Source organism: Salvelinus alpinus, chromosome 10, assembly GCF_045679555.1.
Source record: "Salvelinus alpinus chromosome 10, SLU_Salpinus.1, whole genome shotgun sequence".
Classification (NCBI taxonomy): domain Eukaryota; kingdom Metazoa; phylum Chordata; class Actinopteri; order Salmoniformes; family Salmonidae; genus Salvelinus; species Salvelinus alpinus.
Window position 1 is genome coordinate 23,266,613 of NC_092095.1, and position 26,715 is coordinate 23,293,327.

At 43.9% G+C, this 26,715-nt stretch overlaps 1 protein-coding gene across 1 annotated transcript; it reads left to right on the plus strand.

Annotated features, from left to right (window-relative positions):
* The first annotated feature begins 1,249 nt into the window (after window positions 1-1,249).
* Window positions 1,250-26,710, plus strand: LOC139531739 (clavesin-1-like). The gene is made up of 6 exons (XM_071328496.1): window positions 1,250-1,847; window positions 4,537-5,106; window positions 5,495-5,669; window positions 12,540-12,650; window positions 13,187-13,419; window positions 25,931-26,710. Exons 2-6 carry the CDS (start codon window positions 4,718-4,720, stop codon window positions 26,010-26,012), a joined length of 990 nt encoding a protein of 329 aa, XP_071184597.1. The 5' UTR covers window positions 1,250-1,847; window positions 4,537-4,717; the 3' UTR covers window positions 26,013-26,710.
* Window positions 26,711-26,715: the final 5 nt, after the last annotated feature.

The following is a 26,715-nucleotide window of genomic DNA, read 5'->3' on the forward strand; positions in this document are numbered from 1 at the left end:
TTTACTGCAACCGCCAACCAAAGGAGCATTTAGGAGCCCGCTCTCAATGAGTGTAGACAGCCTGCTGCTGCAGGCTGTTTTTAAACATTCTTATATTGGTAAGGCTCAGGCTGCATAAGGCTTCCACTGCTACTCTATCAACTGGACCAGAGCTGCTCATTTTGGACTCTATCCAACTCAATCTGTAATATTTATTTATTTATTTATTTAACAACTCCCCCCTTTTGTTGAACATGTCAGTTTGTGTTGATGTTTTTGTTGTTGTCAAATCCGTAAAAAAATAAATTAACAAAAAAATACACAAAGAAAAAGAGAACTTACCTTTGACTACCTCCAGTCTGATTTCTGTATCGATGTCTGTCAAGGTTCTCCTCACTGTGCACCAGTATGCCCCAGCGTCTTCTAGGGTCAGGTTGGTGACATTTAAAGTGAATAATCTTCTCTTTGTGTCACCATACAGAGAGAACCTGCCTTTCTCAGTGTGGCGAACACCACATTGAGTTTTAACTACAATATCAGAGTAGTTCTAGTAGTTATCGTACCCACGGCCATAGTAGCACCTGATCTCTGCCTCTCCTCCCTCATATCCAGATGCAAAGATCCCATCCATAATAGACACACTCCCCACAGCAGCTGGAGAGAGATCACAAGTTCACATCAGACACACAACTGCCCTTTAGTTACTAGCTGGTTCAGCACAAAGAACAATAAGTGAAAAGCAACAGCAAATCTAATGTGTTTAGCAACTGACAGTGTCCATTCAGTGTTCTTCAAATAAGCTTTACTGAATGCTCTGTAGATATGATGATGAACTCACCAGAGAGGAGGCTAAGGAGCACACTTTGAAGACTTTTCATGATGAACTGCTGCCCTCAGTTTGCCTAAAATGACTTTAAGCTGCTGTCTCCTGTATCTCACCAGTTAGGGTTAAGGTACTCTTACTTCTTATTAGTTAGAGTAGGTTTCAAGAAATAAAATCCTATTTTGAAAAATGGCACGTTTGAAGTCTATTTGGAATTGACATCATTTAAATGGAATTGACCCTAACTCATGATTAGATCTATATGGTCCCAAGTAGACTAACCTATCCTATATACTTTAATAAAGTATAGTATGCTTATTCTGGCATTGTACAATAGGCTATAATAAGTTGCATTAGGCCTAGTGAAAAGGCAAAGATTATAGGCTTATTTGTCAAATGTGAAAAAAAATCCACTGTGCTTGAACTGGACATGGGATGCGATGCGCGCGTCCTTCAGAAACCATATTCTAACCAACTGGGCGCAATTGCCGAGAACGGAACTGATGGAGACTACGTACATGTTTTATTGGAGACTTGAAAAGACCAATCGGATGAGAATAGCCTATGGTTTACGTCGTGAGAATGGTGTGATACTTTGCGGCACACGGAATTAAGCACCGCGGGGTGATTCCCCACCTCTGTGAGTCTCCATCACTATATGTTCTCAGTTTGTCTCGTATTCGTCCTCCAGGCAGAGTGCGTACAACCGTCATCGAAGCAGACCCAGCCGCGCATGGCCGCCAATCTGTTCCGTTTATGGGGCACAGCATCCTTTCAGGCAGCCTACACCGTAGAATACATTCAGACAACGCAGTCCTTTAGGCTACAGGATTTCAAATATTTTTTTACTTGATAGCCTTTCAAGGAAATATTATATTTTTCTTTATTTACGTTTTCCTTGCCAACTGGATAAAAATAGGCTATATATTATTTATTGAAACCCCTTTATGGCCAGTATTTATAAATATCAATGGAATGATACTTCTGCTGTGCAGTCCTGCGCTTCATCGGATACCTGGCTGGTTTTACAGGGCGTGGTGTTCATGTAAGTATTTCATTTATCTCAATGTGGATTTATAGCATTTGTATATAAAAAGTGTTTATCAATATGTGGCAGGTTTTCTTTGGGGTATATGGCAGTTCGTCCTGATTCACATTGCGGTCGGTGCGGAACGTCATGTAACGCAATTAATCCGTGAACGGCAGATGGAATAGGACTTTATGTTATTGAGCAATGGCATAATATTTGGCATGTTATTCACAATTGTATCTCTGAATAGCAAGGGAGATGAGGTAATGTTTCATAAATAAATAAATAGGGAGAGGCCCTCGCAGCGTTTGACCCGTAATTGGTGAGCGTCACTGTCACGGAGAACCTGCTTGGACCAGCAGGCAATCTAATGTAATGGCATTCGATTGGCTATGTCAGTCTTGCTAAGTCAAATGTAAAATTTAAATAAATAGCAAATAACACCATTGTGATTTTATTTCCGATTATGATTATTATTATTAAATAATAATTATATTAATAACCTCGGTATACAGTGCATTCGGAAAGTATTCAGACCCCTTGACTTTTTCCACATTTTGTTACTTTACAGCCTTATTGAAATATGGGTTAAATAAAATCCTCAAATCTACACACAATACCCCATAATGAGAAAGTGAAAACAATTTTTTATAAATGTTTGCAAATTTATTTAAAAAATAAAAAAACAGAAATACTTTGTTACATAAGTATTCAGACCCTTTGCTATGAGCCTCAAAATTGTGTTTAGGTGCATGTTGTTTCTACAACTTGATTGGACATGATTTGGAAAGGCACACGTGTGTCTATATGAGGTCCCACAGTTGACAGTGCCTGTCAGATCAAAAACTAAGCCATGAGGTCGAAGGAATTGTCCGTAGAGCTCTGAGACAGGATTGTCTTGAGGCATAGATCTGTGGAAGGGTACCAAAACGTTCCTGCATCATTGAAGGTCCCTAAGAACACAGTGGCCTCCATCATTCTTAAATGGAAGAAGTTTGGAACCACCAAGACTCTTCCTAGAGCTGGCCGCCCGGCCAAACTGAGCAATCGAGGGAGAAGGGCCTTGGTCAGGGAGGTGACCAAGAACCCGATGGTCACTCTGACAGAGCTCCAGAGTTCCTCTGTGGAGATGGGAGAACCTTCCAGAAAGACAACCATCTCTGCAGCACTCCACCAATCAGGCCTTTATGGTAGAATGGCCAGATGGAAGCTACTCCTCAGTAAAAGGCACATGACAGCCCGCTTGGAGTTTGCCAAAAGGCACCTAAAGGACTCGTAGACAATGAGAAATAAGATTCTCTGGTCTGATGAAACCAAGATTAAACTCTTTGGCCTGAATGCCAAGCATCACGTCTGGAGGATCCCAGGCACCGCTCATCACCTGGCCAATACCATCCCTACGGTGAAGCATGGTGGTAGCAGTATCATGCTGTGAGAATGTTTTTCAGTGGCAGGGACTGGGAGACTAGTCAGCATCGAGGAAAAGATGAACAGAGCAAAGTACTGAGGTATCCTTGATGAAAACCTGCCCCAAAGCGCTCAGGACCTCAGATTGGGGGCAAAGGTTCACCTTCCAACAGGACAATGACTCTAAGCACACAGCCAAGACAACGCAGGAGTGGCTTCGGCACAAGTCTCTGAATGTCCTTGAGTGGCCCAGGCAGAGCTCAGACTTGAACGCGATCAAACATCTCTGGAGAGACCTGAAAATAGCTGTGCAGCAACGCTCCCCATCCAACCTAACAGAGCTCGAGAGGATCTGCAGAGAAGAACTGGAGAAACTCCCCAAATACAGGTGTGCCAAGCTTGTAGCGTCATACCCAAGGAGACTCGAGGCTGTAATCGCTGCAAAAGGTGCTTCAACAAAGTACTGAGTATAGGGTCTGAATACTTACGTAAATGTGATATTTCAGTTTCTTATTATTATTATTTTTAAATTTCTAAACCTGTTTTTGATTTGTCATTATGGGGTATTGTGTGTAGATTAATGAGGAAAACAGACAATTTAATATATTTTAGAATAAGGCTGTAACGTAACAAAATGTGCAAAAAGTGAAGGTGTCTGAATACTTTCCGAATGCACTGTATTTTCATAATATTTGGGTTTTTCACAGTGCAAAATCCATAGCTGGTAGGCTTATTGTTGGTTGGGAAAATGTACTGCCTGTTATATTTGAACTCTGACCTGATGACCATGCACAAGAAAATGTAGCCCATGGGTTTGTCCATGATGTCAGCAATACCCGCCTTCCCAACTTGAACAGTGTATGATGTTGAAATGGTCAGCCCTTATGCATTTCCCAAACCAGGGCCCTGTTCGACTACTTTAAAAATGTAACCTTTCTCTGTCCCTTCCTTGGAACATTTACTGATCTGACCTGATTGGATCTGTGATAGATATGAAGTGGAACAAATATTTTCTCCTATCCAGTTGTGTTGGATCAGTGCTTAGCCAATTGGATTTATTAGGATCCCCATTAGCCGACATATAACGAAAAAGACATTACAGACAAAATACTTTACAATTTACATACATTTAAACACATTAACATGTAATGTGTGTGCATCAATCAGTTACACATACATGTCAGTACATACACACAACAAGTAGGCCTACTCTAAAGAAGAGAAGAAGGAAGGATGAATGTTTTTAGTCTACTGGTGGACCAGTTTACTCTAAATCTTCCATATCTTTTCTTCATAGGCTAAACACTACAGGTGACACAGTTCAGGAGGTGGTGTACTGGAGAGACGCGTGTGCCGGTGAGACGCCACCAAAAATGTACAGAACAGAAATCAAGACTGTTTACTAAGGAGATCTCTACAATAATATTTAGCCAAAACCCAGATATAGAGAGAGTGTGAACTTGACTAAAGCCAAAATAATGACTCACTTGCAAGCGGGCCTGAGCTCCGAGACCACAGAGAAAGCTCGTCAGGAGCTCAACGAGAACCCTGACACCCTCCATGCGGATATCCAGCAGGTGCGCGACATGATCGTGACGCGGCCCGACATCGGCTTTCTGCGCACCGATGACGACTTCATCCTGAGGTTTCTGCGGGCGCGCAAGTTCAACCAGGCAGAGACCTTCCGGCTCCTGGCCCAGTATTTTCAATTCCGCCAGCAGAACCTGGACATGTTCCAGAGCTTCAAGGTTGACGACCCGGGAATCAAGAGGGCTCTGATGGACGGCTTCCCAGGTGTCTTGGAGACTCCGGATCAGCATGGCAGGAAGATACTCATCCTATTTGCTTCCAACTGGGACCAGGGAAGGTGAGTGCATAGATATTTTAGTAGGCACATTTGTCTCACTGAAATGGCTTCTTTGTTGTAATTGTTTCATTAATCAAGTAAACAATTGTACTGTAGCTACTGATCGATACTGATTTGATAGAATACTTAAAACATTTAAATTTGAAACTAAACAGCGAAACAACAACCACTCTCTTGCCCAAAGACTTTACTCCGGCCCTTTTCTGGCCCACTCAATGGTCAGACCCAGCAGACCCGGGACAGAAATAATTGAATTATTGTAATAGTCTTGATACAGAACAGTGCTGGATTGTCCTGGATTGAATTATTGTAATAGTCTTGATACAGAACAGTGCTGGATTGTTCTGCATTGTATCCCAATCTGATGTATGTTTCTCTCTCTGTGAAGGAGCTCTTTCACAGACATCCTCCGAGCAATCCTCCTCTCCCTGGAGGTTCTCATAGAGAACCAAGAACTCCAGATCAACGGCTTCATCTTGATCATCGACTGGAGTAACTTCTCCTTCAAGCAGGCATCCAAGCTCACGCCCAACATTCTCAAACTGGCAATCGAAGGCCTGCAGGTAGGCGTGACCAGGGTTGTGTTCAGTATACATTAAACAGAACAAAACGGTCTGAAACAGAGTGAGGCGCTACAGTATCTGAACATGTCCAATAAGAAATGCTAAATTTCATGTTGCTATGGTGTGCCCTAATGATCACCACCCAGCACTGACTGGGTTGAATCGACCCAAAGCAGATAAATGTAGCTAAGTAATCAGCATTAAGGTGAATTAGATCATGGTTGCATTGTGAAGTTGGATTGTACTCTCTTACCTCTATAATTGGTTAGCTGTAGAGAGAAAATGTGGAAAGTGATGGGTATCATCAGCACCTATTGTCCTGATCATATAAGTGCCTGTTCTGAATGTTGAAATGAAGATGGATTTTATGGTTTAATGTGTCTCTATGCTCTGGTCTGAATATTCAACCCAAGTCTATTCTACTGGATTTTTGGACAATTGCAATTTGACACATGCAATATGTGGAGCCATCACACCACATATGGCCGATTCTACAGTTAACGTTTTTGTTGCATAATTTCAGGGTCCTTCTTTATCAGTTCTAAGGACAGATATAAATAGACAGTATTCTGCCTTGCAGTGCATATGACTACCAGTAAATAAAGATTACTCGATAATATGACGATAGTAGGCCTACATAAAGATGGGATGTCCTGTTGCTAAGTAACAAGGTAAAGCACAGTGGTTAGTGTATGCCCTGATCTCAAATGCTATGCTACTCAGACACTGAGTGATGTGGACACATTATATGGGCCGATCAGCAAGCAGACAGTGGAGATATCAGGGAATATGCTTTTTTGTCTGAATTTCATTAAAAAATTGTGTTGTGTAATAGAAACACCAAATGCTTATGGCTTATGAGGGAATTATTTAGCAATGGCAATAAGTCAGAGACTGTACAATAAACTGGGTAGTAGTTTACCTCTTTGCATAAAACTATACTGAACAAAAGTATAAACAACATGCAACAATTTCTAAGATTTCACAGAGATTTTTTACAGTTCATATAAGGAAATCAGCCAATTGAAATAAGTTCTATATGGATTTCGCATGACTGGGAATACAGATATGCATCTGTTAGTCACAGATCCTTGCGACATGGGGCCGTGCATTATCATGCTGAAACATGAGGTGATGGCGGAAGATGAATGGCACGACAATGGGCCTCAGGATCTGATCGCGGTATCTCTGTGTATTCAAATTGCCATCGATAAAATACAATTGTGTTCGTTGTCCATAGCTTATGCCTGCCCATACCATAACCCCATTGCCACCATGGGGAACTCTGTTAACAACGTTGACATCAGCATACCGCTCGCCAACACGACTGTACTGATCACGATGGGAGACAGAGAACTGGTTTCAAGCGCAGGGCGCAGCAGGCGTTTATTTGTAAAGGACCACAGGAGGAGGCAGGTAGCTGGGTCCAGGGGCAGGCAGAAGGTTATACACAGGGAGTCCAAAATGGCAACAGTACAGGCAGGGAAAAGACTAGTAACGTAGTCCGGGAGATCAGGCAATAGGTTGATAACAGGAAATCCAATAGGCTAAAGTACAGGCAGGGAATAGGCAAAAGGCGTCGTTAGTGAGGCAGGCAAAAACTATCATACACGTGAGGATTAAATTACGGGGAAAAACAGAGCTCCGAATGGAAGTGTGTCACAAAACAAACAATACCTCACAATGACGGGGTGCAAAGAACTGAACTAAATAGTGTGTGATACTGGCATACAGGTGTGTGAACAGGTGATCAGAATTCAGGTGATTGGGATCTGGAGAGTGAGATGCGTTCAGGGGATCTATGTGTTTGAGAGTCTGAGCTGGAAAGTGAGCTGCGTTCAGGGGATCTACGTGTTTGAGAGTGTAAGTTGGAAGCAGACATTACAACGACACAATACACGCTACGCTGTCTGTCATCTGCCCGGTACAGTTGAAACCGGGATTCATCCGTGAAGAGCACACCTCTCCAGCATGCCAGTGGCCATCAAAGGCGAGCATTTGCCCACTGAAGTCAGTGACGACGCCGTACTGCAGTCAGGTCAAGACCCTGGTGAGTAAGAAAAGCACGCAGATGAGCTTCCCTGAGACGGTTTCTGACAGTTTGTTCAGAAATGTTTATGTTGTGCAAACCCACAATTTCATCAGCTGTCCGGATGTCTGGTCTCAGACAATCCTGCAGGTGAAGAAACTGGATGTGGAGGTCCTGGGCTGGCGTAGTTACACATGGTCTGCGGTTGTTAGGCCGGTTGGACGTACTGCCAAATTCTCTAAAACCCTGTTGAAGCAGCTTAAATCAAATTAAATACAATTTTATTGGTCACATACACATGGTTAGCAGATGTTATTGCGAGTGCTACCTTATACACACAAATTTAAGTAAAGGGATGGAATAAGAATATATACACATAAATATATGGATGAGCGATGACCGAGCGGCATAGGCAAGACGCAATAGATGGTATAAAATACAGTATATACACGAGATGAGTAATGCAAGATATGTAAACATTATTCAAGTGGCATTTATTAAAGTGGCCAATGATTTCAAGTCTGTATGTAGGCAGCAGCCTCTCTGTGTTAGTGATAGCTGTTTAACAGTCTGATGGCCTTGAGATAGAGGCTGTTTTTCAGTCTCTCGGTCCCAGCTTTGATGCACCTGTACTGACCTCGCCTTCTGGATGGTAGCGGGGTGAACAGGCAGTGGCTTGGGTGGTTGTTGTCCTTGATTATCTTTTTGGCCTTCCTGTGCTGTAGGTGTCCTGGAGGGCAGGTACTTTGCGCCCGGTGATGCATTGTGCAGATCACACCACCCTCTGGAGAGCCTTGCGGTTGTGGGTGGTGCAATTGCCGTGCCAGGTGATGATACAGCCCGACAGGATGCTCTCAATTGTACATCTGTAAAAGTTTGTGAGGGTTTTAGGTGACAAGGCAAGTTTCTTCAGCCTCCTGAGGTTGAAGAGGCACTGTTGCGCCTTCTTCACCACACTATCTGTGTGGGTGGACCATTTCAGTTTGTACGTGATGTGTACACCAAGGAACTTAACACTTTCCACCTTCTCCACTGCTGTCCCGTTGATGTGGATGGGGGGGGGGTGCTCCCTCTGCTGTTTCCTGAAGTCCACGATCATCAACTTTGTTGATGTTGAGTGAGAGGTTGTTTTCCTGACACCACACTCCGAGTGCCCTCACCTCCTCCCTGTAGGTTGTCTTGTCGTTGTTGGTAATCAAGCCCACTACTGTTGTGTCGTATGCAAACTTAATGATTGAGTTGGCGTGCATGGCCACGCAGTCATGGGTGAAGAAGGAGTACAGGAGGGGTCTGAGCACGCACCCTTGTGGGGCCCCAGTGTTGAGGATCAGCGAAGTGGAGATGTTGTTTCCTACCTTCATCACCTGGGGGTGGCCTGTCAGGAAGTCCAGGACTCAGTTGCACAGAGACCCAGGGCCTCAAGCTTAACGTTGAGCTTGGAGGGTACTATGGTGTTGAATGCTGAGCTGTAGTCAATGAACAGCATTCTTTCATAGGTATTCCTCTTGTCCAGATGGGATAGAGCAGTGTGCAGTGTGATGGCGATTGCATCATCTGTGGACGTACTGGGGCGGTATGCAAATTGAAGTGGGTCTAGGGTGGCAGGTAAGGTGGAGGTGATATGATCCTTGACTAGTCTCTCAAAGCACTTCATGATGACAGAAGTGAGTTCTACGGGGCGATAGTCATTTAGTTGAGTTACCTTTGCCTTCTTGGGTACAGGAGCAATGGTGGCCACCTTGAAGCATGTGGGGACAGCAGACTGGGATAGGGAGAGTTTGAATATGTCTGTAAACACACCAGCCAACTGGTCTGCGCATGCTCTGATGATGCAGATAGGGATGCCGTCTGAGCCGGCAGCCCTGCGAGGGTTAACACGTTTAAATGTCTTACTCACGTCGGCCACGGAGAAGGAGAGGGAGGGCCTGCAGTCCTTGGTAGCGGGTCGCATCAGTGGCACTGTATTATCCACAAGCGGGAAAATAAAGTGTTTCGTTTGTCTGGAAGCAAGATGTCGGTGTCCGTGACGTGGCTGGTTTTCTTTTTGTAATTTGTGATTGCCTGTAGACCCTGCCACATACATCTCGTGTCTGAGCCATTGAGTTGCGAATCCACTTTGTCCTTATACCGGTATTTCGCTTGTTTGATTGCCTTGCGGAGGGAATAACTACACTGTTTGTATTCAGCCATATTCCCAGTCATCTTTCCATGGTTAAATGCGGTGGTTCGCGCTTTCGGTTTTGCGCGAATGCCACCATCTATCCACGCTTTCTGGATAGGGTAGATTTTAATAGTTACAGTGGGTACAACATCTCCAATGCACTTCCTTATAAACTCACTCACCGAATTAGCGTATAAATCGATATTATTTTCTGAGGCTGCCAGTCCACGTGATTCCGATTAGTCAGACCACCGTTGAATAGTTCTCGTCACGGGTACATCCTGTTTGAGTTTATGCCTATAGGACGGGAGGAGCAAAATGGAGTCGTGGTCAGTTTTGCCAAAGGGAGGTAGAGAAATTAACTTAAATTCTCTGCCAACAGCTCTGATGGACATTCTTGCAGTCAGCATGCTAATTGCATGCTCCCTAACAGGGATGTAAACACATTTGTGCACAAAATTTGAGAGAAATAAGCTTTTTCTGCATATGGAAAATGTATGGGATCTTTTATTTCAGCTCATGAAACATGGGACCAACATTTTGCGTTTATATTTTTGTTCAGTGCATATAAACTCAGAAAAAAAAGAAATTTTATTTTTTCAGGACCCTGTCTTTCAAAGATAATTCGTAAAAATCCAAATAACTTCACAGATCTTCATTGTAAAGGGTTTAAACACTGTTTCCCATGCTTGTTCAATGAACCATAAACAATTAATGACCATGCACCCGTGGAACGGTCAGTAAGACACTAACAGCTTACAGACGGTAGGCAATTAAGGTCACAGTTATGAAAACTTAGGACACCAAAGAGGCCTTTCTACTGACTCTGAAAAACCCCCAAAGAAATATCCCCAGGGTCCCTGCACATCTGCGTGAATGTGCCTTAAGCATGATGCAAGTGGGCATGAGGACTGCAGATGTGTCCAGGGCAATAAATTGCAATGTCCATACTGTGAGACACCTAAGACAGCGCTACAGGGAGACAGGACAGACAGCTGATCGTCCTCGCAGTGGCAGACCATGTGTAACAACACCTGCACAGGATCGGTACATCCAAACACCACACCTGCGGGACAGGTACAGGATGGCAACAACAACTGCCCGAGTTACACCAGGAACGCACAATCCCTCCATCAGTGCTCAGACTGTCCGCAATAGGCTGAGAGAGGCTGGACTGAGGGCTTGTAGGCCTGTTGTAAGGCAGGTCCTCACCAGACATCACTGGCAACAACGTCACCTATGGGCACAAACCCACCATCGCTGGACCAGACAGGACTGGCAAAAAGTGCTCTTCACTGACGAGTCGCGGTTTTGTCTCACCAGGGGTGATGGTCGGATTCGCGTTTATCATCGAAGGAATGAGCGTTACACCGAGGCCTGTACTCTGGAGCGGGATCGATTTGGAGGTGGAGGGTCCGTCATGGTCTGGGGCGGTGTGTCACAGCATCATCGGACTGAGTTTGTTGTCATTGCAGGCAATCTCAACGCTGTGCGTTACAGGGAAGACATCCTCCTCCCTCATGTGGTACACTTCCTGCAGGCTCATCCTGACATGACCCTCCAGCATGACAATGCCACCAGCCATACTGCTCGTTCTGTGCGTGATTTCCTGCAAGACAGGAATGTCAGTGTTCTGCCATGGCCAGCTAAGAGCCCGGATCTCAATCCCATTGAGCACGTCTGGGACCTATTGGATCGGAGGGAGAGGGCTAGGGCCATTCCCTCCAGAAATGTCCGGGAACTTGCAGGTGCCTTGGTGGAAGAGTGGGGTAACATCTCACAGCAAGAATTGGCAAATCTGGTGCAGTCCATGAGGAGGAGATGCACTGCAGTACTTAATGCAGCTGGTGGCCACACCAGATACTGACTGTTACTTTTGATTTTGAACCCCCTTTGTTCAGGGACACATTATTCAATTTCTGTTAGTCACATGTCTGTGGAACTTGTTCAGTTTATGTCTCAGTTGTTGAATCTTGTTATGTTCATACAAATATTTACACATGTTAAGTTTGCTGAAAATAAATGCAGTTGACAGTGAGAGGACGTTTCATTTTTGCTGAGTTTCTGTTTAAAAAAAAAAACGCTTTCACAAAATGAAATCTTGCGAGACTCATAATCTGCTGAATGATTCAGCCTTTGTCTTAATAACTGAACCATAAGCCTTGTATTTACATGGTTTTGTCATGGGGATTGCATTGTTGATGCTACACCGCAATCGTTAAAGGTGTCGATTACAAGGGTGGAAGGGGCATCCCCAAGCAATGCACTGAGGCAGTATTGCACACTGTAGATGGCCAGCAGAGTTTTAAACAGCAACGGAAATCCTCCTAATCAGTATCTTGGAAGCTCTGTCATGATCTTGCGCTGCTCCCCTTTGTCCCTTTTGCTGCAGGGTACTGTACTGTTCTGTCCAAAAACCTCTTCAATAAAATAATGAATGCCATTTAATTTAGCTATAACGATAGAGAAGGACAGAGGAACTGGCTTAGCCTACCATTTTATCATATTATTTCATATTAAGATTTTAACTTTTTTTAAATTATTATGCTATGGTATTTCAAGTCTCTATTGTAACTAAAATAATAGAGTTCAAAGCAAGCAGAGTTAATGAAACAACCTATGAAATCATACTTTACTTGAGTATAACTCAACCTATATTCCCCTCCCTACTTCACTACAGGACAGCTTCCCTGCTCGCTTCGGTGGGATCCATTTTGTGAACCAGCCCTGGTATATCCACGCCATGTACACCATCATCAAGCCTTTCCTCAAGGACAAGACTAGGAAAAGGGTAATTGCCTTTTTCACTACTTCAGTTACATTCTCTGTGCCCTACCCTTTTCTCTCCACCTCTTTGTAACTGTTGCAGTCATATTGAGTGGTTAAGCTCAGGGCTGGTAGAGGTGGAACACTACTGAGCTGACAAAGCCAGATCGAGAGATGTCATTAAATATCTTTGCTAGTTGAATAAAATGTAAGTTTACACAAAGGGGATATATCATTTAGTCTGCACTTATAGAGCTAAGACGTAGTATGAGTATTTGAGATTCACATATTTTGGGGTAGTTTCAACTTAAACTTTTCCTCAGGATAGTGCAGGTTAGATTAATGGGAAAACTAAAAGATATTTGTAATACAGCTTCTAGCGTCAAATGTTTGAAGGGGTGTCTGATGACACTGGTTAAAAATAAGAAGTAAGAGAGTTATGAAACGTATTGGCCAGGGCTCCCTTGAATAAATTTGAACACCAGATAAATAAATACATTAAATAAACAAATGTGAATACAAATTTAAATAAATCCGATTTTTAAAAATTCTTCCCAACAGATTTTCCTCCACGGGAACAACCTCAACAGTTTACACCAGCTTATCCTACCCGATTGTCTGCCGTCTGAGTTCGGTGGCACGCTGCCGCCCTATGACATGGGCATCTGGGCACGGACCCTCTTAGGGCCCAACTACAACGACGAGACGGAGTACACACTCACCTACGACGCCCTCCATGTCAAAGGGAGCTATGGTGGCGGAGATAAGGAATGTGCCAACAAACTTATGAAAAGGTGAGCTACAGAAAAGGTTGCAAAATTCCAGGAATTTTTCAGATGGAAAATATCCATCGGAATATATGGGATTTGGGGGGATATAAAAGAATTTGGGTAATATTCCCCTTTTTTGCAACACTAGCTACAGTATAGTAATGCAAGAAGTTAACAAAAAGCGAAACAGAAAGTTAGAGAACACAAACGGATCAATCCAGTGTCTCGCTGACATTCTTCTTCATTAGTATCGACCGATTGTTTGAAGTCTGCCAGAGCAATTACGCAGTCCACAGACTTTCAGATAATGACCTCTATGGGACTGACCACTGACCAGTGGCTAGTGTGAATCCTCAGAAATACCAATTTTAGTCTGAGGTGATCATTAGGCCTGAGTCTTGCCCACTACTGTCCACCAAACAGCTCACTCAGTCAGAGAGCCACTGCAGTTTGACATTCACCCCCCCAGCTAAAAAAAGACATTCCTTTTAGGTTCAGAGCTATTCGAAATTGTACCCTTTTACAAGTTAAAGGTTTATCTATAAGAGACTGAACATGAAAACAGTATACAGTATTGTAGATGGATTCTTTGTCCTCAAGCAAAGGGGAAGGTCAGAGAGAGAGGGAGAGAGCGAGAGAGAGAGCAGTCATTAAAATAGACAAACCTCCTCCACGGTAGCAGGCCGCATGCACTACTCTCTTCCTCTGCAATCAACAGAAAGTCATGTAGGATCAGGTCTCAGGAGAGCAGGCTTCTCGGAATTGATATAATTAAAAAAGCACTTAAGAGACCCTCTCATTGACCCCGGCCAGTGTCTGCTCCAATCCCAGGGATCCCCAGTCTCATTTGTTTGCCACGCTCCACCTAATTAGGAGCCTAACCCAGGGGACAGCATCTGGAGGGGACGTGCCTGGATGGGGGATTGGTGCAGAGAGCATGAACCTCCCTCTCATGATGGATAGGATAGATGAGGACTCCATCTATGTGGCCAAGCTTTAAAGTCAAAATTGACTATATTGTGAAAGTGTATGAGTACAGAAAGTATCTTTGAGGTCTTAGTTAAAGGTTAGAGGTAGGCACATGGTCAGGAGTATGGTTGAGTTTAGGGTTCATTTTCAAATCAGATTTTTTTTGTTGATATCTTGTCGTACTGGTGATAGTGACAACCATCGATAAGGGATACTGGGAACGCTTGTGTGTTATTGGTCATCTGAGATCGTCCTCAGAGCATCCAGTGAAGAAATACCAGCCGTGATTGTTGACATGTCATGAACCTACTGATGGCCATGATCGGATGGCTAAGGCAGATTATAGACAATTGGGTCGATTGTGGGTTTGTTGAATATTCTTAGTGTTTAGTGTTGTATCAGATCAAGGAGGTTGCATTAGCCTTTGATTGCTGCTGTTTCACTTCAGTGTGGAGTAGGGCTGGGCGGTAAACCGTACTTTACTAAACTTCTAAGATAATTCATAAAAATCCAAATAACTTCACAGATCTTCATTGTAAAGGGTTTTAACACTGTTTCCCATGCTTGTTCAGTGAACCATAAACAATTAGTGAACATGCACCTGTGGAACAGTCGGTAAGACACTAACAGCTTACAGACGGTTGGCAATTAAGGTCACAGTTATTAAAACTTAGGACACTAAAGAAGCCTTTCTACTGACTCTGAAAAACACCAAAAGAAAGATGCCCAGGGTCCCTGCTCATCTGCGTGAACGTGCCTTAGGCATGCTGCAAGGAGGCATGAGGACTGCAGATGTGGCCAGGACAATACATTTCAATGTCCATACTGTGAGACACCTAAGACAGCGCTACAGGAAGACAGGACGGACAGCTGATCATCCTCGCAGTGGCAGACCATGTGCAACAACACCTGCACAGTATCGGTACATCCGAACATCACACCTGCGGGACAGGTACAGGATGGCAACAACAACTGTCCGAGTTACACCAGGAACGCACAATCCCTCCATCAGTGCTCAGACTGTCCGCAATAGGATGAGAGAGGCTGGACTGAGGGCTTGTAGGCCTGTTGTAAGGCAGGTCCTCACCAGACATCACTGGCAACAACGTTGCCTATGGGCACAAACCCACCATCGCTGGACCAGACAGGACTGGCAAAAAGTGCTCTTCACTGACGAGTCGCGGTTTTGTCTCACCAGAGGTGATGGTCGGATTCGCGTTCATCGTCGAAGCAATGAGCGTTACACCGAGGCCTGTACTCTGGAGCGGGATCGATTTGGAGGTGGAGGGTCCATCATGATCTGGGGCGGTGTGTCACAGCATCATCGGACTGAGTTTGTTGTCATTGCAGGCAATCTCAACGCTGTGCGTTACAGGGAAGACATCCTCCTCCCTCATGTGGTACCCTTCCTGCAGGCTCATCCTGACATGACCCTCCAGCATGACAATGCCACCAGCCATACTGCTCGTTCTGTGCGTGATTTCCTGCAAGACAGGAATGTCAGTGTTCTGCCATGGCCAGCTAAGAACCCGGATCTCAATCCTATTGAGCACGTCTGGGGCCTGTTGGATCGGAGGGAGAGGGCTAGGGCCATTCCCCCCAGAAATGTCCGGGAAACATGTTACCCCACTCTGCCTTGGTGGAAGAGTGGGGTAACATTTCACAGCAAGAACTGGCAAATCTGGTGCAAAGCTGGTGGCCACACCAGATACTGACTGTTACTTGGTCTGTTACATGTCTGTGGAACTTGTTCAATTTATGTCTCAGTTGTTGAGTCTTGTTATGTTCATACAAATATTTACACATGTTAAGTTTGCTGAAAATAAACGCAGTTGACAGTGAAAGGACGTTTCTTTTTTTGCTGAGTTTATATACCGGTATTGATGCACGGACCGGTTTGGTTTTTACTTGACCTTCTATAACGGTATTTGAATGTTTGGTTTGTTAAATGTGATACGCCGTGTGTAACATCCATTTGCATAGTTTACTCCGCTACTTGAGTCATCCCTCTCCACTCTCTCCACGCCATTTTCAATAGACCTAGTCCCACCCCGTCACTCAAGGAGCGCAGTTGTTGCTTGACCAAGAGACACTTTCGTTCAGTCTGCATGGTCAATGCAGCACATGCAACAATGTTGATGACAACAATGTTGTTTCCACTTTGATCTTAATATAAATCCACAAGCGTTCTATAATTATAATATTAGTTTGCAAACAGCTAGTTGTATTATCTTAGCAAGTTAAGCTAAATAGTGTTAGCCACTATTGCTAATCACTAATCACAATAAAAGTACTGAGTCAGAGCAAACGTAGCTAGCTTATACAGCCCTTATACCAGTGCTGGTGGAGGCCTAAATCAGCATGTTGTTTGTGCAACAGTATCCTCGAAATCAAAGAGGAATAGGAAAAGCACGAATATGTTGGCTACATGAATAAAGATTTAATGTAGCCAAAGATTATAGGGTCCCCTAGGAAACACTGAACATCACTTTGGTTCCTACCCTGTCACAATAACTCATCCATGACATTTTCATTCGTTGTCATGTCAAACAACACTGTATTCTAAGTAGCCCACTATTATTTATATTTTAACTATAGAATTAGAATTTATATTATAGAATTTCCTCTTTTGTTCTCTATTGCTACTCAAGCAAGTGGGAGCCCGATGACATCACAGATTACCATCAGACCAACCCCTTGAATGCCCTTACTGCAAACTACTCCGTGAAGTTTGCAGTTTTTTTACCTTGTAGTGTGTGTACTTTACTTAATTATACTTCTAATATCACTTCTCAATGGTAAAAGTAAAACAATTGTTGGAGGACGTCTCTAATTATTATACTTAAAAAAAAAAAAAAATCTGTTTTTTTTTCCTACTGATCTACACAACCTACTCCATATTTTCAAAGTGATAGAAAAATTATAGAACATTTTCCAAATGAATAAACCCCCAGAGTTAATATTTGGTAGAAGCAGCTTTGGCAGCCATTACAGTTGTGAATAATTTTGAATAAGATTCTACCAACTTTGCACTACTCTTACATGGAACCCAAACCGGCTGCGCGCGTGCGCCATCGTGCATACATTTATTTTGTCCCCCCACACCAAACGCAATCACGACACGGAGGTTAAAATATCAAAACAAACTCTGAACCAATTATATTAATTTGGGGACAGGTCGAAAAGCATTAAACATTTATGGCAATTTAGCTAGTTAGCTTGCACTTGCTAGCTAATTTGTCCTATTTAGCTAGCTTGCTGTTGCTAGCTAATTTGTCCTTGGATATAAACATTGAGTTGTTATTTTACCTGAAATGCACAAGGTCCTCTACTCCGACAATTAAACCACACATAAAACGGTCAACCGAATCGTTTCTAGTCATCTCTCTTCCTTCCAGGCTTTTTCTTCTCTTGACTTTATATTGCGATTGGCAACTTTCATAAATTAGGTGCATTACTGCCACTGACCTCGTTCGTCTTTCAGTCACCCACGTGGGTATAACCAATGAGGATATGGCACGTGGGTACCTGCTTCTATAAACCAATGAGGAGATGGCAGAGGCAGGACTTGCAGCGCGATCTGCGTCAGAAATAGAACTGATTTCTATTTTAGCCCTTGGCAACGCAGACGCTCATTGGCAGGCGCGCGCAATAATTGAATAACATAGATTTCTCAATTTATTTTGCAACGCTCGCGCGCGCAACGGTTTTATCAGCCTGTTAGGGCAACATACAGTATATCCATTGTTTTTTCTCTCTGCAAAATTGCTCAAGCTCAATACATTTGGTTGGGGATCATTGTTGGACAGCAATATTCAAACAATGTCTTTGATTTTCAAGCAGATCTAAGTCAGGACTGTGACTAGACCATTCAGGAACACTCAATACCTCTTGGAACGCAATTCTGGAATTAACATTTATTTAATTGTCCCGATGAAAAATAAAACACTATCCCAGGGTTAGGTAACCGGAAGACTGAGACAGGGTTTCTTCAGGCTTCGCTTCTGGGCTTTCCTCAGACTTTTTAACCCATAACAGGATGCCTCCACCACAATACTTGAAAATACAGAGGAACAACAACATTGCATTCACTATACATTACTGGCCTGTATGACAAAGTGAAAATAAGGAAGCCTTTGTTAAAAAATCCACTCCAAATCAACCATTCGGTTTGCCACAAGGCCGTTGAGTAATACTGCAAGACAACATCAATGCAAAAAGTGAAATCTAAGCAAGCCTAAATATCTCATATTGATTGATAATTCACATAATTTTTTCTTATCAAGCTAAATTATCTAACATCAATGGCATATAATTCAACTCATTTTAACCTAAAAAAGGCTTAATACATGTAATTTATCTAATTTCAAGATATTTTTCCAGATATTTTACCTTAATTTAATCATTAATCAAAGTAAAATATTTGGAAAATTTAATTGAAAGAAGGTGTGAAGACATACGCAATAAAGACATTTTAGATTTTTGATGAATTATGAATTAGGAGAATATTATAGAATGTTTCTTTATTTTTGAAAATGTGGAGTAGGTTGTGTAGATCGGTAGGAAAAAAATCTAATTTAATCCCTTAGACTTAATTTTAAAGCAGCAAAATGTGTAGACTTTCACTAGGTACTTTATGTAGTATAGAATTACAGTCCCATATACATGATCTGTGAAGAGTCTATAGTGAACAAAAATATAAACGCTACACGCAACAATTTCAACGATTTTACTGAATTACAGTTCATATAAAGAAATGTCAATTTAAATAAATTCATTAGGCCCTAATCTATGGATTTCACATGATTGGGAAGGGGCACAGCCAGTGGGTGGGCCTGGGAGGGCATAGACCCACCCACTGGGGAGCCAGGCCCAGCCAATGTTTTTCCCCACAAAAGGGCTTTATTACAGACAGAAATACTCAGTTTTATCAGCTGTCCATGTGGCTGGTCTCAGATGATCCCGCAGATGAAGAAGCCAGATGTGGTCCTGGGCTGGCGTGGTTACACATGGTCTGCGGTTGTGACGTTGGAGGCGGCTTATGCTAGAGAAATATCATTCAATACCCTGGCAACAGCTCTGGTGGACATTCCTGCAGTCAGCATGCCAATTAGACGCTCCCTCAACTTGAGACGTCTGTAGCATTGTGTTGTGAGACAAAATTGCACATTTTAGAGTGGCCTTTTATTGTCCCCAGCACAAGGTGCACCTGTGTAATGATCATGCTGTTTAATCAGCTTCTTGATATGTCACACCTGTTAGGTGGATGGATTGTCTTGGCGAAGGAGCAATGCTCACTAACAGGGATATAAACACATTTCTGCACAAAATGAGAGAAATAAGCTTTTTGTGAATGTAAAAAATATCTGCAATCTTTTATTTCAGCTCATTAAACATGGGACCAACACTTTACATGTTGTGTTAATATTTTTGTCCAGTATACAGTATGTACGCCTGGTAAATGGTTTATGGAGGCTTCTTGAGTCCAAGATGGCGTAGCAGTCGGACGTGTGTTTGTATTGTCCTGTCGCGTGTAAATAGTAAATAGTAAATAGTCTTCGTATTTTTCGTATACATTTCGTATATATTTTAATTTCACTTTCCATCTAGGAACTGAATATACATTCCTACATTCCGCCTCACCCAATGTGGCACGGACCTGCTATTTTTTTTATACTTTAGAACCGTAACCCCAATCAGAAGCTAGCCAGATAACTAGCTACTAGCTAGTAGTCAGTTAGCCACTGCTGCGGTCTTCACCCTCAACTCGGACACAGCCAGCTTCAATACCGGGCCAATACCTGCCAGTCTGCAAGCGCGATATCAACCCAGAGCATATAGGACTGCTTTTTCTCTACCACATCACCGGATTCCTGACGCAAGCTCTGGACAATTACACCGTATCATCACAGCTAGCTAGCTGCAACCGAGTGGCTACTACTGGCTAACACCTCTGTCCCGAAGCAAGCACCAGTTAGCCTTGAGCTAGCCTCGAGCTAGGCCCATCTGCCGGCTAGCTGAAGAGGTCTACCAGCGAATTCTTGGGCTACAATACCAGCTACAAGCTAATTTAGCCATTTTTTTTGCCGCTGCTAGTAGCTTTTACCTTCTGCACAGACACCAGCCCTGTTATTAGCCTGGATATTACTCACCAATTTACCAGCATCGGACTGTCTCTCGACAACAACGCCGGATTCCTGCCGTAATCCCTGAGCCACTGCTTCTGATCCTCACAGCTAGCTTGCGGCTAGCGCAGCTAGCGCCACTGCCACGAAGCTAGCACCAGTTAGCAAACACAATTCTACAATTCACAACCTCTCTTTCGCCATCGCCATCTGGCTTGGATTCTCTGTCGACACGACCACGTCTGAGCAGACCCCCTCCGTCTGAGCAGACCACCCCCCGGGCTACTAACTTTAAACGCCGCGTGCTAGCTTAGTGGAGGCCTCTCTGCTCCATCTACGGCTGCCCCCTGGACACTATGATCACTTGGCTACATAGCTGATGCATGCTTGACTGTCCATTAATTCACGGTACTCCATTCTGTTTATTTGTGTTTTATCTGTCGGCTCTGTGCTTTAACTCAGGATCTGTGTGTAGTTAATCCGACCCTCTCTGCCTAGTCGTCGCCATTTTTACCTGTTGTTGCTGTGTTAGACTAGCACCCTGTTATTGCTGCTGTTATCTTACCTGTTGTTTTAGCTAGCTCTCCCAATCAAGACCTGCAATCACTTTATGCCTTATTGTATGTCTCTCTCAAATATCAATATGCCTTGCATACTGTTGTTCAGGCTAGTTTTCATTATCATTGTTTTGGTTTGCAATGGACCCTGTAGTTCCACTCTCCGTACCTCTGATACCCCCTTTGTCCCACCCCCCACACATGCGGTGACCTCACCCATTGAGACCAGCATGTCCAGAGATACAACCTCTCTTATCATCACCCAGTGCCTGGGCTTGCCTCCGCTGTACCCGCGCCCCTCCATACCCCTGTCTGCACATTATGCCCAGAATCTATTCTACCACGCCCATAAATCTGCTCCTTTTATTCTTTGTCCCCAACGCTCTAGGCGACCAGTCTTGATAGCCTTTAGCCGCACCCTCATCCTACTACTCCTCTGTTCCTCGGGTGATGTGGAGGTAAACCCAGGCCCTGCATGTCCCCAGTCACCCTCATTTGTTGACTTCTGCGATCGAAAAAGCCTTGGCCTCATGCATGTCAACATCAGAAGCCTCCTCCCTAAGTTTGCCTTACTCACCGCTTTAGCACACTCTGCCAATCCTGATGTCCTTGCCGTGTCCGAATCCTGGCTTAGGAAGGCCACCAAAAATTCTGAGATTTCCATACCCAACTATAACACTTTCCGTCAAGATAGAACTGCCAAAGGGGGAGGAGTTGCAATCTACTGCAGAGATAGCCTGCAAAGTTCTGTCATACTTTCCAGGTCTATGCCCAAACAGTTCGAACTTCTAATTTTAAAAATTAATCTCTCCAGAAATAAGTCTCTCACTGTTGCCGCCTGCTACCGACCCCCCTCAGCTCCCAGCTGTGCCCTGGACACCATCTGTGAATTGATCGCTCCCCATCTAGCTTCAGAGTTTGTTCTGTTAGGTGACCTAAACTGGGATATGCTTAACACCCCGGCAGTCCTACAATCCAAGCTTGATGCCCTCAATCTCACACAAATCATCAAGGAACCCACCAGGTACAACCCTAAATCCGTAAACATGGGCACCCTAATAGACATTATCCTGACCAACCTGCCCTCCAAATACACCTCTGCTGTCTTCAATCAAGATCTCAGCGATCACTGCCTCATTGCCTGTATCCGCCACAGGTCCGCGGTCAAACGACCACCCCTCATCACTGTCAAACGCTCCCTAAAACACTTCTGCGAGCAGGCCTTTCTAATCGACCTGGCCCGGGTACCCTGGAAGGATATTGACCTCATCCCGTCAGTTGAGGATGCCTGGTCATTCTTTAAATGTTACTTCCTCACCATATTAGACAAGCATGCTCCGTTCAAAAAATGCAGAACCAAGAACAGATATAGCCCTTGGTTCACTCCAGACCTGACTGCCCTCGACCAGCACAAAAACATCCTGTGGCGAACTGCAATAGCATCGAAGAGCCCCCGCGATATGCAACTGTTCAGGGAAGTCAGGAACCAATACACGCAGTCAGTCAGGAAAGCAAAGGCCAGCTTTTTCAAGCAGAAATTCGCATCCTGTAGCTCTAACTCCAAAAAGTTCTGGGATACTGTAAAGTCCATGGAGAACAAGAGCTCCTCCTCCCAGCTGCCCACTGCACTGAGGCTAGGTAACACGGTCACCACCGATAAATCCGTGATAATCGAAGACTTCAACAAGCATTTCTCAATGGCTGGCCATGCCTTCCTCCTGGCGACTCCAACCTTGGCCAACAGCCCCGCCCCCCCCGCTGCTACTCGCCCAAGCCTCCCCAGCTTCTCCTTTACCCAAATCCAGATAGCAGATGTTCTGAAAGAGCTGGAAAACCTGGACCCATACAAATCAGCTGGGCTTGACAATCTGGACCCCCTATTTCTGAAACTGTCCGCCGCCATTGTCGCACCCCCTATTACCAGCCTGTTCAACCTCTCCTTCGTATCATCTGAGATCCCCAAGGATTGGAAAGCTGCCGCGGTCATCCCCCTCTTCAAAGGGGGAGACACCCTGGACCCAAACTGTTACAGACCTATATCCATCCTGCCCTGCCTATCTAAGGTCTTCGAAAGCCAAGTCAACAAACAGATCACTGACCATCTCGAATCCCACCGTACCTTCTCCGCTGTGCAATCCGGTTTCCGAGCCGGTCACGGGTGCACCTCAGCCACGCTCAAGGTACTAAACGACATCATAACCGCCATCGATAAAAGACATTACTGTGCAGCCGTCTTCATCGACCTGGCCAAGGCTTTCGACTCTGTCAATCACCATATTCTTATCGGCAGACTCAGTAGCCTCGGTTTTTCTAATGACTGCCTTGCCTGGTTCACCAACTACTTTGCAGACAGAGTTCAGTGTGTCAAATCGGAGGGCATGTTGTCCGGTCCTCTGGCAGTCTCTATGGGGGTACCACAGGGTTCAATTCTCGGGCCGACTCTTTTCTCTGTATACATCAATGATGTTGCTCTTGCTGCGGGCGATTCCCTGATCCACCTCTACGCAGACGACACCATTCTATATACTTCCGGCCCTTCCTTGGACACTGTGCTATCTAACCTCCAAACGAGCTTCAATGCCATACAACACTCCTTCCGTGGCCTCCAACTGCTCTTAAACGCTAGTAAAACCAAATGCATGCTTTTCAACCGTTCGCTGCCTGCACCCGCACGCCCGACTAGCATCACCACCCTGGACGGTTCCGACCTAGAATATGTGGACATCTATAAGTACCTAGGTGTCTGGCTAGACTGCAAACTCTCCTTCCAGACTCATATCAAACATCTCCAATCCAAAATCAAATCAAGAATCGGCTTTCTATTCCGCAACAAAGCCTCCTTCACTCACGCCGCCAAACTTACCCTAGTAAAACTGACTATCCTACCGATCCTCGACTTCGGCGATGTCATCTACAAAATAGCTTCCAACACTCTACTCAGCAAACTGGATGCAGTTTATCACAGTGCCATTCGTTTTGTTACTTATGCACCTTATACGACCCACCACTGCGACCTGTATGCCCTAGTCGGCTGGCCCTCGCTACATGTTCGTCGTCAGACCCACTGGCTCCAGGTCATCTACAAGGCTATGCTAGGTAAAGTGCCGCCTTATCTCAGTTCACTGGTCACGATGGCTACACCCACCTGCAACACGCGCTCCAGCAGGTGTATCTCACTGATCATCCCTAAAGCTAAAACCTCATTTGGACGCCTTTCCTTCCAGTTCTCTGCTGCCTGCGACTGGAACGAATTGCAAAAATCTCTGAAGTTGGAGACTTTTATCTCCCTCAACAACTTTAAAAATCTGCTATCCGAGCAGCTAACCGATCGCTGCAGCTGTACATAGTCCATCTGTAAACTACCCACCCAATTTACCTACCTCACCCCCCATACTGCTTTTATTTATTTACTTTTCTGCTCTTTTGCACACCAGTATCTCTTCTTGCACATGATCATCTGATGATTTATCACTCCAGTGTTAATCTGCTAAATTGTAATTATTCGATTTATTGCCTACCTCATGCCTTTTGCACACATTGTATATAGATTCTCTTTTTTTCTACCATGTTATTGACTTGTTTATTGTTTACTCCATGTGTAACTCTGTGTTGTCTATTCACACTGCTATGCTTTATCTTGGCCAGGTCGCAGTTGCAAATGAGAACTTGTTCTCAACTAGCCTACCTGGTTAAATAAAGGTGAAATAAAAAAATTAAAAAAAATTAAGGCTAATGAGGTATACATTTCGCCCTCAGAACAGCCTCAATTCGTTGGGGCATGGACTCCACAAGGTGTCAAAAGTATTCCAAAGGAATACTGGCCCATGTTGACTCCAATGCTTCCCACATTTCTGTCAAGGAAACTGTTGAGCATCAAAAACCTACTACCATACCCTGTTCAATGGCACTTTTGTCTTGCCCTTACACCCTCTGAATGGCACACAAACAATCCATGTCTCAATTGTCTCAAGGCTTAAAAAGCCTTATTTAACCTGTCTCCTCCCCTTCATCTACACTGATTGAAGTGACATCAATAAGGGATCATAGCTTTCACCTGGATTTACCTGGTCAGTCTGTCATGGAATGAGCATGTGTTCTTAATGTTTTGTATACTCAATGTATATATTTGAAGCAACATTTGAATGGGTAATCATGCAATGCAATGCAAAACTCATCATCACATCAAATCTGAAAGATATTAAACCAAGCTAAATTTGGAATATCTAAATCTCAGTAGACAGAAGGACATGTTTGTGCCACTGTCTCTTTCCTTAGCAGAGTGAGCTCTGGGTAGGCTCCATTTTCATCTGCTGGTGATTTTAATCAGTGGGCTTACAAGGGGAGATGAGGGGAGGGGAGCGCTAAGCTCCCCCACTGGTGTTAAAGCGCTCTAAAAAGCACAGCACAGAGCAGGGAATCAGGGATTTAGTCTAGCCTGATCCCCATTGGATTGCCCTCCTCAGCTGGACTGTTGAGCTCATCTTTATTGGACCAGTCATAACCTAGCATATTATGAGTACTTCCTGGTAGCTAAATGAGACAATAACGCAGGGAGGCTTTGTGTTGACGCATGGATATGAGTTGAGAGGAGTATTATGTCATGCATTTTACCATTGGTAGTCAAATGTGTTTTTAGGATATAAAACAGTGTGCTATTTTCCTAATCTGGATTACCCCCCCAAATGGTTGGTTCTCAGTTTATGTTTAGACATAGTAAGAGGGGTGATCCATGTTTAGTCTTGTAATGTATTAGAACTGCATCATGACCACAGATACTGTATGACTAGTTCTCTCTTTGATCAATATTACCCTGGTCCCTGCTAAACGTTCTCCATTATACTGTTGATAGTAATTACCATCTCTTACTGTTGTTGTTTAACTCAGGTCCGAGTCAGCCGTGGAGCCGGGTACCCTACGGCAAGCTGACAGGGACAACACGGCACAGCCACTCCTGGCTCTGGACTGATCACTCCGATCCGTCCACATTGTATCCAAAGCACTCTAATTTGGATTCCAACCCCACTGACTCCAAAACCCTAAACTGAACTTTGAGAAAGTCAAAAACGCAGGCACTGACCCAAAACGGAGACTAAACCCTTGTTCACATGGAGCTGCTGTACTGAAACCCTCTCATCTCTTGACTGTGAGCCAGTGCCAGTTTCAGTTCAGGACCTTCAAAAGCTGTGCCAAAACTATAGGTCACCAGCCATCCAAATCAATGCCGATAAAAGTAGAATGATTAAACTAATGTTTGTTTTAACAGTACCACTAGGAAACACTGACTGGCAGAGTTAAATTTCCAAAAGCCCCGCAAACAGAATGCCAAACTACTGTATCTTACTGTTTTAGGGGCTGTCGTTTCTATGAAAGTCAATATATTTCAAGATTGTATATTTATCAGGGCTACTGCACTATCAGTGTGACCTCCATTGAACCAAAATGTATTTAAGTAAACTTTAAAAGAATGTATAGGAAATGTATTTTAAGTTATGTGTTGTGTTCATTACGTGTGTGTGTTAGTGTCTCGGTGTGTGTGTGTTCAGGTTGTCATCGAAAATCACACAACGGAGTATAATTTCAAATGAGATTAATCACATTATTGTTACACTATACAAATGAAGCTACCTATGTAAATAAACACAACTTTCTGTTTATATCACTTGACACCA

Bases quoted from the DNA above. Each gene is read 5' to 3' on its own strand.
- LOC139531739 (XM_071328496.1), top strand. From the start codon at position 4,718: ATGACTCACTTGCAAGCGGGCCTGAGCTCCGAGACCACAGAGAAAGCT. The intron at 5,107-5,494 runs GTGAGTGCATAG...CTCTCTGTGAAG, and splicing joins TCCAACTGGGACCAGGGAAG to GAGCTCTTTCACAGACATCC. The intron at 5,670-12,539 runs GTAGGCGTGACC...ACTTCACTACAG, and splicing joins TGGCAATCGAAGGCCTGCAG to GACAGCTTCCCTGCTCGCTT.